The sequence below is a fragment of the Atractosteus spatula genome, chromosome 1 (genome assembly GCF_055471065.1).
Source record: "Atractosteus spatula isolate fAtrSpa1 chromosome 1, fAtrSpa1.hap1, whole genome shotgun sequence".
NCBI classification, from domain to species: Eukaryota; Metazoa; Chordata; class Actinopteri; order Semionotiformes; family Lepisosteidae; genus Atractosteus; species Atractosteus spatula.
This window is the reverse complement of record NC_142706.1, coordinates 54,871,452-54,890,441: the sequence shown is the minus strand read 5'-3', so window position 1 is coordinate 54,890,441 and position 18,990 is coordinate 54,871,452. Positions and strand designations below refer to the sequence as shown.

At 35.2% G+C, this 18,990-nt stretch overlaps 1 protein-coding gene across 1 annotated transcript in view; it reads left to right on the top strand.

Moving 5' to 3' along the window:
• Window positions 1-18,990, top strand: part of dchs2 (dachsous cadherin-related 2) — a 47,767-nt gene that overhangs the window by 15,498 nt on the left and 13,279 nt on the right. The window contains exons 4-16 of the mRNA XM_088924396.1: window positions 1,663-1,899; window positions 3,210-4,223; window positions 4,491-4,678; window positions 5,304-5,403; window positions 5,782-5,939; window positions 6,524-7,352; window positions 7,526-7,765; window positions 11,430-11,564; window positions 12,820-13,029; window positions 13,247-14,107; window positions 14,461-14,574; window positions 16,848-17,059; window positions 17,920-18,071. Coding sequence (XP_088780522.1) covers window positions 1,663-1,899; window positions 3,210-4,223; window positions 4,491-4,678; window positions 5,304-5,403; window positions 5,782-5,939; window positions 6,524-7,352; window positions 7,526-7,765; window positions 11,430-11,564; window positions 12,820-13,029; window positions 13,247-14,107; window positions 14,461-14,574; window positions 16,848-17,059; window positions 17,920-18,071 — 4,450 coding nt within the window. The remainder of the gene's footprint in view (window positions 1-1,662; window positions 1,900-3,209; window positions 4,224-4,490; window positions 4,679-5,303; window positions 5,404-5,781; window positions 5,940-6,523; window positions 7,353-7,525; window positions 7,766-11,429; window positions 11,565-12,819; window positions 13,030-13,246; window positions 14,108-14,460; window positions 14,575-16,847; window positions 17,060-17,919; window positions 18,072-18,990) is intronic.

Here is an 18,990-nt window from a genome sequence, read left to right as displayed (position 1 = left end):
AGGAAATACATTTGAATAATAATGTGCTACTAATGCTGTAATTACAGGAAAGCCATCTGTGTCTTTGAAAGACCTGTCTTGTTTAGAGAATTAAAAGGTTCTTGCAGATTTTAGATGATTTATCTGACTGTCAGATTTTAAGGTAAAATTAGGTGACAAAACTAGTGGGTCTTTTGCCATCTGTGCTTTGTCTGGTACAAAAAGCATCAGGTTACAGTCAGACCTTAAATGATGTACACGGTGCACAGTGGGATTAATTATCATCTTCAAAGGAACATATGTCACATGTTCCTAGATGTCACACCAAAAACGTTTTGATGTCCTATCAAAAAAACACATTTCAGAATGTTAAATTTAAAATTTTTGCAAACATTTTAACCCCGGTTATAAACCTATATTCACTCTTAAAGAGATTGTAGAGATCCCTCATATATATATATAAAATCCCATTCATTATGTCAGTGTTCAGCCCTGTTTCTTTTCTTGGTCTTGTTGAGAAAAAAAAAATTCTGACAACTTCAAATCATCTAAGAGTACGTATTTATTTTGAATTATGGGTTAAAAGCGATGCTGCAGGGCTTTGTAGCAGCTCAACAATTGCTTACTCATGGTGGAGCTTTATAGTTTGGTTTTTGCTGGTTCAAATCTTGGTTCAAATCTCATTAGCCGACTGTGACAGGGATTTCCCTGAATAAATAGAATAAATCTGTGAAGCACTGTGATAACTGTTTTATTATTTTTATATATAAATTCCATTGCATGCTTATCCTTAGTCTGTGTAGGTATAAGATATCATTGGCCTTTTCAAATATAGAATTTATGTTTTGTATGGATAAAAATAAATTGTTCAAAAATTTACTTTTTATCAGGATTTCCTAAGGGCTCCTATATTTGTAAAAAACGGAAAATACAGATTCATCGATTAATGCGCATCAATCCTTTCCATACTAAAATGAGCAAAAAGTTGTAATTGTACAACTCTTCACACTATTTCTGCATTTCATGTACAGTACAGGTATCTAAATGTCCCCAAAGTGGTCCCCAATCACTAAGTAATTAAAACATAACAATACAAAATAAATATATTGTTATAGCCATTCTTCTGTTTTGTTATCTTTCTTTATCACACTATTTTTAATATGGTAATTAATGAAAGTGTTTTTTTTAATCAGATGCTAGTGCTAGCATTAATTATACCAGACTTCAGTGATCCTGTGACAAATACCTTGTCTTCATAAGAGAAAGGCTGTAAAACCTAGCTGCTTTCCCAAATCCGATACTCTAAATTAACAGAATGTTTGGCCATATTACATTTTCTATGGCCTGTTTAGATTGCAGTGTCTTTTCTTCCTTGTTACTTTGCGCTATAAGAAGCTATTCTCATTTTCTCATCAGAAGCCCAGTTCATGTACAGTATATTGAGCTGATGCAAACTAGCATTCCAATAAAGAAAGAGGCACTACTTCAGTTTTATGATTGTTGTTTAAACTAAGGTGCAGATATTGAGCAGAATATATTAGTATTATACTTAATTAATTTATTTAATTTTTTATGGTAGTACTGTAGAAGGTATTTCACGTATTTGCCCTGTTACTTTATTTTGAAGCTGGGAACAAAGGCTTGGCAAATTGAAAAGAGCTTGAGTCTGTTGATTTTCCACAGGAATTCTTTATCTGACATCGACCCTAAGCCACCTGGGCACTACCAGTGTGAAGCTGTCGGTGTCAGCACAGGATGGAGGAGGTCTGAGCTGTCTGGTACCAGCAGCCATCACAGTGAACATTGTACGTAGTGCTCTTGCCCCTGCTGTTTTTGAGAAGTCTCGATATGACTTCATGGTACCAGAGGACGCCCCCATAGGGACTGCTGTGGGAGCAGTGCAGGCCACCAACCCTAAAAGTGAGTAAACTTTTTTCAAAACGATTACACAGAGGCTTTACTGATGTTCCTTTTTTATCTTGTTCAGGCTATTCTATTTTGTTTTTAAAGTATTTTAATGAACAAAATATAAAGCTTTTTTAACAAAAGATTTCTTGGTGGACCTGTATTACAATTGTTCATTTATTGCACTTCTTATTATGCCATTACTACTGTATCTACTACCTTGTTTTTTTAGTATTCGTCACAGGGTTATATTGCCTTAAGTGTGATTTCTTAATGCTACCAAGTGCTAATTCCAGATTGAAAAGTAAGGGTGGGATAACGTTTCTATGGCAGGTTCCCTGCCAGATTCCAAACACTGCCAAGTGTGTAAGATTTAGCAACATTGTACAGCAGCTTCTTCTGGGCATGATGCAAGTCCAGGTGGGATTAGAATTCATTGGGTCAAAGTTCATGAGAGTTTCCACTATCTTTGAAGAATTTGTGGAACAGTATTTTGTTCTTTTTGAATTATATTTATTGTGTACAAGGTTATTTATTGGTGATTTCTTTGAGTATCCAATAGGAGAAGTAGGTGACATTGTTGATATTTTGTTTAAGATGAAAATCCTTCAAATACATGTCCTTTTCTTACATTAAATATTGTAAATGTTTGTAGATCAAGAAGTACAACTTATTATTTGCTTGAAATTGACAAAAAAGGTTGTATTAAAGTAGAAATGTAAATGTCACTTTTTCCCAGCTGATAGATTGACCTTTGTTTACTAAATAGTTTGTCGTTTCAGCAGCTTAGCCAACCAGGGTGTTAGACAGTCATTTAAGGCTGTGTTGTTGCTTAAAAGATTAACCCTTGCATTAACACACAGGCATCAAGGATCTTCTTCAAGAAGTGCCAAGCCTTATTAGCTCACCCAATAAGCTTTTCATCTCACAAACCTTTACTACCACAGTGTAGCAGAAGTGACTAAAGGCAGGTGACTAAACTACATTTTGTAAGAAATACAGATGAATTGAAACTGTTTCCTTGCTCAGGTTATCAGGAACTAAGACAGTGTTTTTCAATATCAAGCTCTGGAAACACTGACAAGTTGTTGTCTGCTATTATATGCTGTTTTTGTTGAAAGAGGTGTACGTATAGATCATGAGTGGATTGTGTGTTTTGCTGTAATGTAATGAATGAAAGTATTAGACTAAATCCTTATAAAATTGAGGAAATGTGTCATTCAAATGAAGCGTAATATGAAATTAGTCTTTTATTTTGGTTAAAGTAACATCCTTTAAAAATCTTAAATGTAGTAAAATAACTGAGCTGCTTCCTCTATTTACAGATTCCTTTGAGTCCCTGTTCTATAGAATTTCCTCTGGTGATCCACATGGCTTGTTCTCCATCCACCCTCAGTTTGGTCTCATCAGTACCAATAAACCTCTCGATCACGAAGCCCAGTCTTATGTGATCCTTATGCTGCAATCACAGACAGGCACCTCCCCAGTATACAGCAGCACTCAAGTGAACATTACTATCACTGATGTCAATGACAACCCTCCTGTCTTTCCAAAAGACCTGGAAACAATCACCATTTCTCAGAGCACTTTGCCAGGTACTGTCTTGTATATCGCTCATGCACATGACAAGGACAGTGGGCCCAATGGCAGGATCAAGTATGCTCTACAGGCAGATAACACAAGAGCATTTGCAGTTGACATGCTACATGGTACTGTGTATCTCAACGACAGCCTTTCACTGGATGCCCAGTCCAGCTACTCTCTGAAGATCCTGGCAGTAGATGAAGGCGATCCCCCCTTAAGTTCCATGTTGACACTCATTGTCAATGTTGAGCACACAAAATCTGAGGGCACTCTAGTGTTTGAAACACTCATTTACCAGGTGGAAATCAGTGAGAATGCCCAAGTAGACACGAGGATAATCCAAGTGCGAGCCCATAGAAGTTACCCTTGGAACAATTCCAGCCCTTCCTACTCTCTGCAGCCCATTTCAGGATCCTCTCCCTTTGGGATACATGCAGACAGTGGCTGGCTCTTCCTCAACCTGAATCTAAACTACGAGTCAAAGTCGACACATCGATTCAAAGTGCTTGCCACAGCTTGGGAAGGGAAACAGCTGCTTAGTGCCACAGCCACTGTTATTGTAAATGTTCTGGATGAGAATGACAATGCCCCAGTCTTCACGCAGGATTCCTACTTTTTTACAATTCAAGAAGGACCAGTTCCTCATGGGCTAGTCGGTTCTGTGAAGGCAACAGACCTAGATTCTGGCAAAAATGCCCAGCTATCCTACATCTTATTATCAGATGGAAAACAATTCCGTATTAATTCTAAAACAGGTGAGAAGTGAAGTTTCATGAGCACTTTCTTATGTTTTTTATATCAGTTTAGTTCTTATTTCTTCGACAAGTGGGTTGTTTATATTTCTTTACTTCTCATAATTTTTAGCATGCAGACTTAGCATTGATGCACATCTTCCTAAATACAGTAACATTTCTAGAACTTCTTTTTTTATTTTAAGATCCATTGCTGTAAACATGTAATTGCAATGTTGAATTGTGACAGTTGACTCAGTAACTAGCTGTTTTGCTGGTGCTGTCCTGCAGGAGAGATTATTAACTGGGTGGCACTGGACCGTGAACAGCGTACTCATCATACCCTGACGGTGTTAGTGACAGACCAAGGTCTCCCACGTCACAGTGCTTCCACCACAGTCTACATTCTCATCACAGACATCAACGACAACCCCCCTCAGTTCACACACCTGCCCGCTGGAAAAGAGCTAAATGTACAGGTTGGTCTTTCTAGTGTGTATTGCCTTTCTCTTCTGGTCTCTTAAGCAGCTCCCAGGATTCATGCTCTCTTTGAAGGTCCCTACAAATAGCTCCACCTTGTGGACATCTCTTCACAATCCTTATTAGTCTGCAGTTGCAAACGACTTTTTAAGTGAAAGGTGCTTTAGTTGTGCTTGTTTAAAGTAATCCACTCTTTACATGTGTAATTAACAAGCCAGTTTATAAAACATTTTTATTCTTGTGCAGACTTTAGAGTGCTTGACTTGTGGTCGTTACGGAATTTAACTATAAAATTCAAAAATCGTTTGCATTAGTATGGTATATTATGTGCTTTATAAATTATATCACTACATCTGAGGTAAGTGTGGAAGATTTGTGTATTGATCAGTATGTTACTTGATGGACTTAAATCAAATACTAAAACTGATTATTGCAATGTTTATTGCTTTTACACATTAGTTATTTATGAATTAATTGTACTTAAAATTAACTTAACAGAAGGTCTTGTTGTTTCTTTATTATAACTGTGTATTACAGCACTGTTTTACAATGTAAGAGGAGCTCTGTCTTCTAATATATGTTTTTTCTATTACAGTAATTTCACATCCCTCTTTTGCTTCTTAGGTTTGGGCAGGGCAGCCTGCAGGTACTGTGGTAACCAGCATGTTTGCCAAAGACCTGGATGCTGGAGACAATGGAACAGTACTATATGCATTGCATTCAGGTACAAAGTTATAAAGTGTAAGATGAAAAATTAGTAACTACATTAGAGAAAGTCATTATTCTTCTCTGTTTCCCAGTAGCTCACATGCATTTGAATTTGGACTTTTTCATATCATATATTTTTTTAAGATATGGGTTAAAGTCTTCTTTAACTGCGGACGACTAGATGAGAAAGATAGGATTACATGACTATTACTGTTTGTAACCTCATGTTACTTACTATTGTAAAGACAGATATTCCTGTTATTTCAAGTCTGTTTGTCATTTTCAGTGTTATAAATTATTTAGAATTGTCACTTTAGAAATTAGAAACATCTCTTGAACAATACATCCTAAAAGAACAGAAAATACCATCAAATACAATGCTTTTGTGTTACAGAGGATGGCCTGGAGCATTTTGAAATTGATAGCAAAAGTGGAGAAATAAAGACAACAGAACATTTTTCTCAGCATCCTAGAAGCCACTATACACTGACAGTCACTGCCAGAGATAGAGGACCCTCACCTCTGGAAGAATCAGCTGTAGTTCACTTGCAGGTGACATCAAGCTCAAGACACTTAAAACTGTGATTACATATACAGTAGGAATGCTGAACGTTCTTTGAATCAGAAGTCAGTTTTGCTTTGGTAATGGATCTTATTTACATGTTTTGAGTTCTGCAAGATTATATTTTGTTCATTTTTTTATTTTGTTCATGGAGAAGCAGAGCTGTCAATCCATGACCCTTGAGGTCCTGCGGGCACTTGTCCTTGTCATTCTAGCTTAAAGTCATGTAAAAATATTGAAAATAAACGCCCTTTAACTTTGACATGAATTAAAAAGGTTAAGCTTTTAGCTTGTAATTCTGTTGTTATTTTATTGCAACATGTATTTAAAATAGCTCGTAATAACAGCTAACAGTACCTCATTTCTGTGCAAAGTGTATAAAAGCTACAGTATGTTGTCATTGCTTTCAAAAAGTCTTAAGTAAATCTCTAATCCAAATAATAAATTAAAAGTAATAAATTAATACATTAAACAAATAAAGAATATACAGAAATATTTTAATGATGTCTTTATTGTACAAACTGAAAAAGATTGAAATAGCTGTGTGGTACACAAACAAATATTCTTCTTTCAGAGTCTTCCAATTGAGAGGGTTAATAATCCCGACCACAGCGTCAGGCAGTTTTCTCTTAAAGAAGATTCCAAACCTGGAAAAATCCTTGGATCAGTGAAACTCTCCGATGGAGATGGCCAAAATATGACGTACTCCATTGCTGAAGGAGATGGTAGCATCCATTTTAGGATTGACCGCTTTTCTGGAAACCTGTTTCTTGCCCATGAACTTGATTACGAAACAGCCTCACACTACTTTCTGAAGGTGCATGCAGAAGACCACAGCCAGATTCCTGCCCTCAACAGATCTGTGTTTGTCAGTGTGAGAGTGGAAGATAGCAATGACCATGAACCCTGGTTTTTAGATGATGTCATTACTTTTGGATTAGAGGAGAACCTGCCTATTGGAACACCAGTTTACACCTTTAATGCCAAGGATGGGGATGGGAGTTTTCTTAACAGTCTGTTACACTATTCTGTCACTTCAAATAACATGGAAGAAATTCCATTTCAGATAGATCCACTCAAAGGAACCCTTACTACCAAAGCTGAGATCGACAGAGATGAGACTCAGAGCTTTGTCCTGACGGTTACTGCTACTGACCAGGCTGCAAACCTTTTGGACCAGAAGTGCACAGCTCTGACAGCCCACATATTCATTTTAGACTTGAATGACAACAGCCCAGTCTTTGTGTCTTCAAACATTTCACACATTGTTGAAGATGCAGAAGTTGGAGCCCTGGTTCATCACATCATTGCGAAAGACAAGGACTCAGGTAGAAATGGCCAGGTTGTGTACAAAGTCCTGTCAGGAAATGAGAAGAGGGTCTTCATGTTGGAGGAAATCACAGGTGCAAAGGACTTTCTGTTTCTTGTTCTTTATTTTAATGAAACATTAATTTTATAATTATAATTATAATTTAATAATAGCAGCTGATGCCTTCAAAATGAACTAAAACATCAACAAATGACATGTTAATTAAAAACACAAGCAATACATGTACTCATTCTTTTTTGCCTCTAGGGTTGCTGTTCCTGGCCTCATCCCTGGATTATGAGACACAAGGTTCCTATACACTAATCATACAGGCTCAAGACAGTGGAGACCCTCCACTCTCCTCCACTCAGGTGCTCACAGTCTCTGTCATTGATGTCAATGATGAAGCACCCGTGTTTGAGCAGTCCATTTACACTGCATCTATACCTGAGAACAGAGAACCTGGGGACGTTTTCATCAGGGTTACAGCACTTGACAAGGATTCAGGTACAGTTACAGTCCTGTTGAGCATAATCTATAGTTCTAAAAAACACTTGATAAAAATAGAATGGGCTTATTTTTTCATAATGTAGACATTTTTTTTAAAAAGGCAAAAAAACATGACAAAAGGATAACGAAGCATTTAGAAAGAAATGTATCAAAGCACTGTTGTAACTCAATTCAGCCTCAAGGGGGCAGCCTTGTCTATTATTTAAATATCAGCGAGGCAAAAAAGCAGTTAAACTTTACAGAGAAAGTTCAAAGCACACAACAAATCTGGGGACCTGAAGCAGGAACCTTTCAACAAAGTGACGAAATAGTCTTAAAACAGAACATAAATGTAATTGTAATTGTCTAAATTTGTCTACTGAAGATTTCATGTTGTTGGCTCTTTTACATAAGAAAGAGTATAAGGTATTGAAAATCTTTAGAATGAATGATAAGGTTTTTCATGTTTTAAAATTAAATAATGAAGACTTTTGTTGCATAAAGAATTGTGAACCTTTTTATTTTAGGCAGGTTTTAATACTTTTTATGCAGAATTGTAATGTCAGTTGAAACAGACATTCCTGAGTCACGAATTAGCCAAAACCAGCAATCAAGCTTCTATATGGAATTTTATGTGATGTCCTGTGATGATTCTTAATTCAGACCATCTGCACTTGGAATTGTGTGTTTTCATCTGTCATATCAAATTCATGCTCATAAACCAGAAAAGTACTCCAATTATCCAAGTACAATATAGTACACTATTACAAGCATTTACATTACTGTGTGTGTATATACAGGTATATACTGTACTGTACAATAAGTATAGTATAATATCATGGTGGACAAAATAGTTGCATCACTTTAACTTTTATATCTGACGTTTCGTTTATGCATTTGCAACTCTGGCTTATCTTCTCTTTAAGACAGCTGTAACAGCTAGCGGTGACTTTTGACGTCAGCTTGGTAGAGTCAGAATGATAAAATGAGATTATTACAGTAGCAGTACTTCCTAGGCCATACAAGAAAATGTAAACTCCTGCAGCAAGGCTCTAGTGTGCAGTATGGACTATACTCGCTACGACAGGATAGGCAGTATGAATCTGGGCTTCAACCACAAATGCTACACATACTTTTTTCAAAGACTGCGTTGTCTCTTTCCACTGGGCTAGAAAAGTGAGTTGATTTTAATGTTGTTAGAATTGATAGTGGATAATCTAGGTTCTCTTTACAATTGGGTTTATTTGTCAGATCTCATCTTTCTGTGATATTCTGAGGGTACAAGGCCGTACTTCGTGAAGTCCTGAGATCTGAGTGGTCAGATTTCATCTGCTCATAGGGTCTATCTGTGATATTTCACATTTCTGTTGCAGGCAACACTATCTTCTCAACACACTCTAACATGTTAAATTTATAAATAACATGTTTGAAAAGGTTAAGATTTTTTAAGAAAGAAAGGTTAAGAAAGGTGTTTTTATTTAAATCTCGAGGTTTTCATTTTAAGTTAATATAATATTTGTATTTTTTTCTAGAAAATCTACAAATGTTATAATATTCAACCAATTCTTTTGTGCTTGCAAATTAACAGTGAGATTTCCTGATGAATAAAATTGTCTTTTTTTTATTTATGCTAGCATTTTTAAGAACCAGAATATATCCCACAAATGTGTTAACTCATCAAAATTTGAAATTGTGAGTAAATGCTACTCTGATATCCTGCGGTGGTAGCAAAAGGCCCTTATATGAGTCACAGTTTATTTATTGGAATAGACAACCTTTTAAAACATGTAGTAAGTATTTATATTTTTAATGGTCAAAGAAGATGTGGACAATTTTAGTCAGGATTTCATTTACGAAATAACATCAATTGCACTGTTTTAAAACAGTTATAATACCTTTTTACAAATAAAATAGTAAAAAAAATGGTCATGTTGGTTTTAGAGTGAAGAAGAATACAGAAGATAGATCTTATCACCAGATAAAATCCTTACAAACATTTACAATTCTTACAGTTTGTGTGTGTATCCAGCGGCAAAAGTCACTGGCTTAGAAATGAAAAAATAGTAAATCACAATAGCATAGTTAAAGATGGGAGGCTTGCCAGACATTTGTAAATCCAAAATATGCACAAGACTTTGTAAAATGTGAAAAGTAATTTAAAATTTGGACCTGTGTCAGCGTATGAGCTACAAAGGAACAATTAGCTGTTAATTGCTTGCTGAAAAGCAGAAGGGGAGGGTAGAAAAACAATGTTTTGGCTCTGAATCCTAAAGGATTCATACCTGAAGAAATTCTTGTTCCAAAGCGCTTTATACAACATATTTTCAGTCAGGCACGACGCTTTTCCTCACTATGTTCTTACTGACATCTAAATTCCTAATGCTTGTTTTCTATATGTAGACAAGTCTGTCAATATCTTGACATACTTTTTAATAAGATCTTTAAGAATCTTGCTAGTAGAGCCAAAGGTCTGGGACAAAAGCCACATATCATTAATTCTCATTTATAGTCTGTAAACCACAAACATCAGACTCCAATCACTTTTTCTTCCCATAGCTTTCACATTATAATCAGTGGCTTTCCTCTATTTCACTGCAGTGGAATAAGACTTTTCTCATCTCATTATCATAACAGATTTAAGATGGGGCTGAGACTGTTGGAGAGGAACATAAAACAAAAGTACTGTATAATTATTCTGATTTCTGGTTTACCTGTTGTTGTAAATGACAACTTTTAATTTCTTCAAGGAGATGAAAATAATCTACAATATAGATGAATGAATTAGAAAGTTAATTAAAAAGTTACAAAGCGTTTCAGTGACTTAATTAAAAGTCATCATATACAGTGCAAAACATTCAGAGAAAGGTGGCAAGTCAAAATATACAGCACAGTTCTGGGCAACTGCAAGGATCAATAATTCTTTAGAATTAAAACAACATTTTCCATTAAACGCAAACTTTAAAGCCATAAACTGTGGCTGATTATATCTCAGTGGACTCATTCTTTAAAAAGTGCTTGGATTATTATTATCTACAGCTGGACCTTATTGCAGAGAAGGTGTTACATCCTCAAAATGGATTGTCCTGATATGAGAAGCAAGTGACCTTGGTGCCCCATTAGTCATTTGAAAATGCACAATTGAATCATTTACTCATTTTACATCTTTTATTTAGTTTTGTTTTTACACTTCAAAGTCTGAACTAAGCTGACATAAAACCAATTGGAGACTGAAATTTCATTATATAGGAGTTAAAAATTATTTTACAGCAGTTCTGCAAGCTTGTTAATGTGTTAGTGTACTGTACTCTATTTCTGATTTTAAGTCCATGTTTAGACTGAACCATGCGTTGAGTTAATTGTGTTGTTGCCTTTTACTTTTAGTGCATAAAGAAGCAATTCTTTAAAGTTTACCTACTGAGGATGAAGAATTTTATAAGAGCAGATTGAGAATATTAGATTTTGAAGCAGTAAAACAATTTTCAATTCAATATTCTTAAAAAAGAAGAAATGCTTGAAATTAGAGTTACAGATCCATTATAGAAATATGCATAATTTACTGCTGTAATTTATAACCTTCTGTAGCTTTACAACTGTTCCGACATTCACTTGAAAATTATTTTAGTGAATACTGATGTGATGTATGTGAAAATGCTTTTATTTGAATCTCACTTGCATTTAACAGAAATGAACGCTGCTGTATGTTATAGCCTACTGCCTGGACCAGGGTATGAGTTTTTTACAATTAACTCACAAACTGGAGAGATAAAAACTGCTGTAACTCTAGACCGAGAAGTCCAAGAGTTCTTCACCATTCGAGGTAATGATCCTTACTTGCCATACTGTTCCATAGTAAATACTGTATAACACCTTTAACACACACAGATTGAAATAAATTATCGGGTTTTGTATTTTAAGAAAGCACAAGTGTGTTATGTAGGACATAGTTACTACTACTTCTTAGAAAACAAAGTCTGAAATTTCAGATTTTCTAAACGCTCATTTATGCATTTTTATCATATCTGTAGTGAATAGTTAGACATAAGGCCTATTGTAGTAAGGGAAAGGGATTTGGTTTTCAGGTCACAGAGTGCATTACTAAAGAGACTTGTGTACAGAGCCAAGTCCACATTTGATTGAGTCTGATATTGAATTCACTTTTAAACATGGAATTTTATATGGTATCTTTAAATAGTATATCTATATATTTCCAGTACAGGAATTTTTTCTTCCAAATTTTTGCACTGGCATTTTAATGAGAACAAGAACTATATACACATTGACTTTGTCAAACTCACAAGATGAATTCAGTGTTTTCTATATGTTTCATTACCCAGATAATTAAGAGCTTACTGACGTAATTTACAACAACTGTATGCTAATTTTCATTTTACTTCTTTGCTATCTGTTATTTGGTTGTTTCAGCCTTTACATACTAACATTTCTAAAAACATCTCTCAAAAATCATCTGCAAGCTATTTTAAAATAAAACAATGATGTCTGGAAGTATAACAGAGTTGCACCAAAATGCCTTTTTAAGTAAAAACCATTGACACTGCTTATGTTTTCTGCCAACGTTCTAGTAAAAGCCATTTGAAGGGCTGTATTTGTGATTAGTTATACAGTACAGAAACAAAACCCATACATAAGGAAAAGCAGGATAAAGCAAATGCAACTAAGATATGAAATATCAGACAGTTAAAAATGAAAGTACTCTTTAGACCTAAAAGAAGACTATAGGTAGAAACATGCTTATGAAGTTATTTGAAACAAAAAAATCCACTGCATTAAAGAAAGATCAAATAAAACATGCAAAACTGTACTGATTTAAGGCCTTAAGAAACTAGAGGAGGTGGATAAAGGTTTTTGGTGATGCTGAGTGTGTGGGTTATGTACAGTATTGAATTATTTTTCTAAAGTTGCATACAGGTGATTATGTATATGTATTCCAACCTTAGCTTAATCCTAACAATACCCCAACCCTAATCTAAGGTTATTTGGAAATAGTAGACTTAGTGACATACTAGAACATTGGATGAACTTTGAGCTATGGTAACAGGCATTGTATTTTGCAGTTTTGGGTCGTGACAGTGGGCTGCCATCCCTCTCCAGTACCGCAACAATCCTGTGCACTGTTTTGGATGATAATGATAACTCTCCTGAGTTCATGCTTACTTCCTTTGAGATCAGCATCCCAGAAAACCTACAGCCTGGAGTCATTCACACTGCTCAAGCCATTGATGAGGATGCCGGGAAAAATGGAACTATCGAATACAGAATCACTGGTGGGCACGCTTTTTCTTATTGACATATCACTTTTAATGAATGCCACTTTAGTTGGACTTTACAATGCTTTAGGTTTGGAAAGCAGTCTTTACATAGATTTTTTAATCAAAACTATGTCTTGTAAATACAGAATTTATTTGTATCTCTCCTACTGTAGCTGAATTTGAATAGATATTTCATTTTATTTTGACATAACGTGTGTGCTTCTCTTGTTAGGTGAAAGTTTTAGCGGGTATTTTGTCATCAATGCTACAACTGGAGACATAAGTTCCACAAGAAGCCTTGACAGGGAAGAGAGGAGCATGTACACAATCATCATTGAGGCTCGAGACGTGGGATCTCCTCATAGAAGTTCCACTGCTGAACTTCTAATCAATGTCTTGGATGAGAATGACAACAGCCCAGTGTTCAGCAGAAAGCATTATCGGACATCTGTCAGTGAGAACCTGGGAGTGGGATCTGAAGTTCTCCAGGTATGGGCAACTGACAGCGATGAAGGAGCCAACGGACAGGTCATTTACTCTCTCATTGATGACACTCTGGGAATGTTCACAATCAACAGCTCATCTGGTGTGGTGAGGATCACAAGAGAGTTGGACAGAGAAACCAAGTCACAGTATGTGTTCCGTGCTGTAGCGAGTGATTGTAGCACCCAAGGGCCAAAGAGTTCTACTGTCAACGTCATGGTGCACATTGAAGACATCAATGACAACTCTCCCATTTTCATTCAGAACCCCGTCAGTGGCCATGTATCAATGGAAACAGCGCTGAACCACACCATTGCTACAGTGAGAGCTGACGACAGTGACCTAGGTCAAAATGGGGCTGTACTTTTCAGTTTATCAGAACCAGATTCAATTTTTGATATAAACAGTCAGACAGGAGACATCTGGTTAAAGAGTTTCTTGCCGTCTGGATACCATGGTACAAAACTACTGCATATTATTGCTGCAGATCAGGGTGTGCCAGTTAGGTCTTCTTCTGGTCTGGTTCTGGTCCATCTCCAGGGTGAAGAACCTGGACTCTGGTTTACTGAGCATGTGTATGAAGCAACTATTCCAGAAAACAGCAAATCAGGTAAAGCAAGTTTCTTATGTTTTAAACTATCCATTTTTAATTTTTTTACGTTTTTGCATAAGAATGAGCAGATTAAATCGAGTGGTATGTGCAGTATATATTTCCAATAATTTTCCCTTAACAGTTGGTTATATTTCTTCATATCAAACAAATATCCTTTAAACAAGCTCTAGATTTCAAGTGTTGGAGTGTCTAATACTTCTGTATATATAAAAGCTTTTTAGAGTGTCAATAGCCTGGACAAATAAAAATAGTCCAATAGCTTACATTGTAAAACATTTAATTTTTTAAGTTTGTTTCATACTGTAGTGATGTACATTTTAAGTAACTGAATTTGTCTTTTTTTTCTTAAGGTACTTTGGTTGTGACTGTTGTTGCTCAAGACTATAGCAGAGAAGGAAAGAAAATCAGATACAACCTTTTTAGTGGAAATGAAAATGAGGCATTTGCTATAAGTCATTATACTGGTAAGTCTTTACAGCACCATTATTATACTGGGTGGAGCATTATATATAATATAATATATATAAGTATACAATATAATTATTATAATATTGGGCGGAGTGGTGGCTCTGTGCCTAAGGATCTGCACCTGTGGCTGGAAGGTTGCTAGTTCAAATCCCATGGCTGGCAGAGGAATCCTACTCCATCAGGCCCCTGAGCAAGGCCCTTAACCCCAACTGCTCCAGGGGTGCTGTACAATGGCTGACCCTGCACTCTGACCCCAAGCTTCTCTCCCTGTCTGTGTGTCTCATAGAGAGCAAGCTGGTGTTTGCAAAAGGACAAATTCCTAATGCAAGAAAATGTATAGAGCTAATAAAGTGATCTTATACTTAAAGACTTAGTGCAGTTTTAAAACAAAAGTCTTTTCTGTCACCTAACCTCTTCAGGAGGTTTTTCATCAAATGAAGCTTATGCGATGGCAGCAAACAAGCTATTGCTTGCCTGCAAACATTCCTTTATTAATCTTCTTTCATCTCTTTTCCCTAGGAACTACAAACATGCTTTCTTATTTATGGTTTTATATGTAGCCAAGAACACATGGTTGTTTAACATGTCCATCCAACTTTCCTCACTGCTATCAAGTATAATGAAAATTAACATAATTGTTGAATTCTTCAAGTCATTTTTCCAAAACTTTTTTTATTCCTTCACTTGCAATTTGTGCAAATAAGGCTTTTTTGGCCCTTTTTGAAATTCTTTTGTTTTTTGGCATTATTGAAACATTTTGTCTGTAGTCAGCAGCCTATAGCTTCTTGGAAAGCACAATTTACTTTTATACTGAAGACTCAATCATAAAAAGCATTATTTACTAGGACTACATGTACTTAATATTAAGAAATACAAGAGGAAAAATGACATGAGGTCTTTTTGATCCCTTTATAAAGCAGCTTTATGCAGTATTGTGCACTATGAAAAATCAGACTGACATTTGACAAAACTAGATGAAACAGTATGTCATAACCATTTTGCTGTCTATGTTACCATTCAGATTTGATTAATAATATTCTAATCCTCCATAATTCCTCTAATTTTCCAGATCTTCACTGGCTTTGAGATGATTTGTATGGTTTGACTTTGTATTATGTTATTATCTTGCTACTTATTACTATACTCAGTATTTCTTGAGCTTTATTGCTGTTTACATGTTATTAGGTATTCTTAATACTATTCTGATACAAAGGGCTTCATATTTTTTAAAGGAAAACTTTCAATAGTACCAATAGTTTCAATTGTATAATTTGATAGATTGTCATGAATATGAATGCCTTACCTCCTGTTACAAGGGTCTCTGTAATAGCTGCAGACAAGATAATATTTTTCATGTGTCTATATTTGAATGTATATGATATAATTGATTTCTCCTATCATGTCACATTTTTCTTCACAGATAGAAAACTGCTGATACATTTTCTATCTAAGCCCCAAAGTGAATATTTTATTTACTAAGTTGTAATTTTTTGGTGGAGTCATTTATGCTATCTTTGGTTATATTAATGTTCACTGCTGAATAACTAGTGTAGACAGTATAAAAATGGTCATATACAGTATAGTACATTGACCCTAAATATTAAAAGGGGCAACTAAATGATTACTTTCTTCACAAAAAAACAAAAAATAGTTTAAACTTTTGGTGTTGGTTCATGGGATTTTTATGAACATTCTAAAAAATAAAATATGTTGGGGCACATGTTTTGCCAGTATTGTACAGCAAACTTTTCTCATTAAAACATTCATGGGTGGGGATTCATGGGTAATCTATCACAGCTGGGAACTGTAGAAGTGTTGATGTCTGGTTCTGTCCATTCTGTCAAAATCTTCTTGATGAGACTAATTAAGCCAATTGGTAGCAATTTTCTATTTCAAATTCACTATTCATATTGCAATTAAGTGAAGCTTGAGGGAGTGGTAAAACTAGCACATACCTTTCACACGCTGCAGTTTTTTTCTGAAACTTCTTTAAGTTATTTAGTTTTAGTCTGGCTGTGCCCTCATGGTCATCATCATATAGAAACTTATATAAGCAAACATATCCCCCAGATGTCCCTTTCATGAGATCAAAAAACTGTACATCTGTGGGTGTGTGAATATATACACTGTCATGACTTTTTGAAAGTGTACTGTATGTGTATAGAGATTCTTTAGTCTGAACAGTTCCCCTTTAAAAATATTTGAAAACGTGTGTATAGGAGATGAAAGTACACACTTTGATATAAATGTCTGTTTTCTTTGTGTGCAGGAGATATTTATGTGAAGGACCAGAGTAGTCTTGACTATGAACAGAAGAGTAAAGTGCACCTTGTGGTCCTGGCAGCCACCAGTTGGCAGACTGCTCACTGTAGAGTTACTATTACACTTCAAGATGTGAATGACAACCTGCCAAGATTTGAACAAACCTACTATAAAACAGCAGTGTGGGAAGGGCAGATCCACAACACTTACATAATGCAGGTAATACCAGTCTGCCTTTAATATTGAACATAGTCAATCAGGCTAGCACTCCTAATAAAAGAGTTCATTATTGTAAAGTGTACTAACAGATTTAATAGGTACCTCAGAAGTTGTTATAGACAAAAAGTGAGTTTACCCTAATGCAAATAACGTAGTAGGCTAACATGCTGAAAATGCTGAATTTTGTCATGTGATTCTTGCATTCAGTTTTTTTTTAACTTGACATCAAGAAAGTCTGACACAAGTAGTTTTCAGTCACTGTTTTTATTACATTATAAATTTATTTGACATTGTGTCAGAGATATATAGGAGTAACTGTTCTGGTGACAACATACTGTTTTACTGTACATGAGTGTGAAGGTTAGTGAATACAGTTGAAAAAAGGGATTATAGTTCATTGTAGTGAATATGTACCATGCTAGTAGAAAATTAACCACATTGTTATTGGGCTTCTGAATTGTATTTTTGTGCATCTGAAGAAAATTGTATCAGCACCTTAACTTCTCTATGGAATCCTGAAATGAAGATAATTTTTTTCCCTAAGATTAGGGAGATATCCATGTTTTATTTTAATATACTGCATTAATAACTTTTGTAATTTTTTATTCTGGAGACATAAGAACACCTTTGATTTTACATGAAGAAAATGGGTTTTATTTTGGAAAGATTTTCCTTTAAAGCAAGTAAATTAATCTGATGTATAACGTATGACAGTGATTTGAATTACCACTGGTTCAAATAGTGCAAACAAGTTAAAATTTACAAGGCCAAAACTATATACTGAAGTCCAACTAGCCCTCAGGTAAAGTATAATACTAAACTACAGAATCATTTTTGAGAGCTCATTTTATTTTTGTCAGGTTTTTGCAACTGATGCCGACAGTGGTGTTAATGGGCAGATAGAGTATTCCATCCTTTCAGGAAACCAAAATGACGCCTTCTTAATTGACTCAGTGCGGGGAATTTTGGCCACAAACACCATTCTGGATCGAGAAATTGTTTCATTTTACAAGTAGGTGTGCCTTCAGACTCAACACAGAACAACTTTAATATAATTCTAAACTCAGGATATCCTTAATTATTGGACTTTCTGACACACTGTGGTTTTGATTAAAGCCACTTTAAATTAATATGTGCAAAATACTATTAAATAAGTTACTACAATTCCTTCCCATTTGTTTGTTTTCATGTAATATGTTCAATATTCATGCATGGCAATATTGCAGTCATCCAATTTAACCCCATAGTGCAAAAGAGCTTGTTGCTCTTTTACGGCATAAAAAAAATTGATTGCCTTGAGGCTATGATGGATTTTTAATTTCCATATGGCATGATTGTTGAAGTGGCATGTAACTGTAATTAGACCAGATGCTTTAAAATATTCTGTGGTGTGCAGGTGATGTGTGCTATCCTAATTTAAGTTAGAAAAGTGAATGACAAGGCCATCTTACACAGATTTTTAAATTATATTTCTCAGCAATCCGTAATGTCCTTATATGACACAACAAAATGGTGAGGAGAAGCTGTCTTTCTACACAAACTATCTTTTAATAAAATCTTGAATGATAAAAATCTATAGGAGGATCTTGACATTTTTTAATGTCAACAAAAGAAATAATACATTCTTTTTAAATTGGCTTAGATTCTTTTTCTTCTTATTTTCAAAGTTTACTTTAATTCATACTATCAATTTGATCTAAGGTAAAATCAGTCTTGTGGATGTCTCAGATAAACTCTAGGAGTTTTCAAACTATGTGCACATTAATATGATTTATCTGTTCATTTTAAATCTACAAATTTCAAAAGCTTGATTGTGTAGTCTAAGGTTTGGACACTGGGGTGAGATTTATTGATTACATTGAAACATACATCACATATGGAGGTCACTCCATCTTCAAGTTTCTCCAGGCTTTTAATCCTTGTTCTCTTTA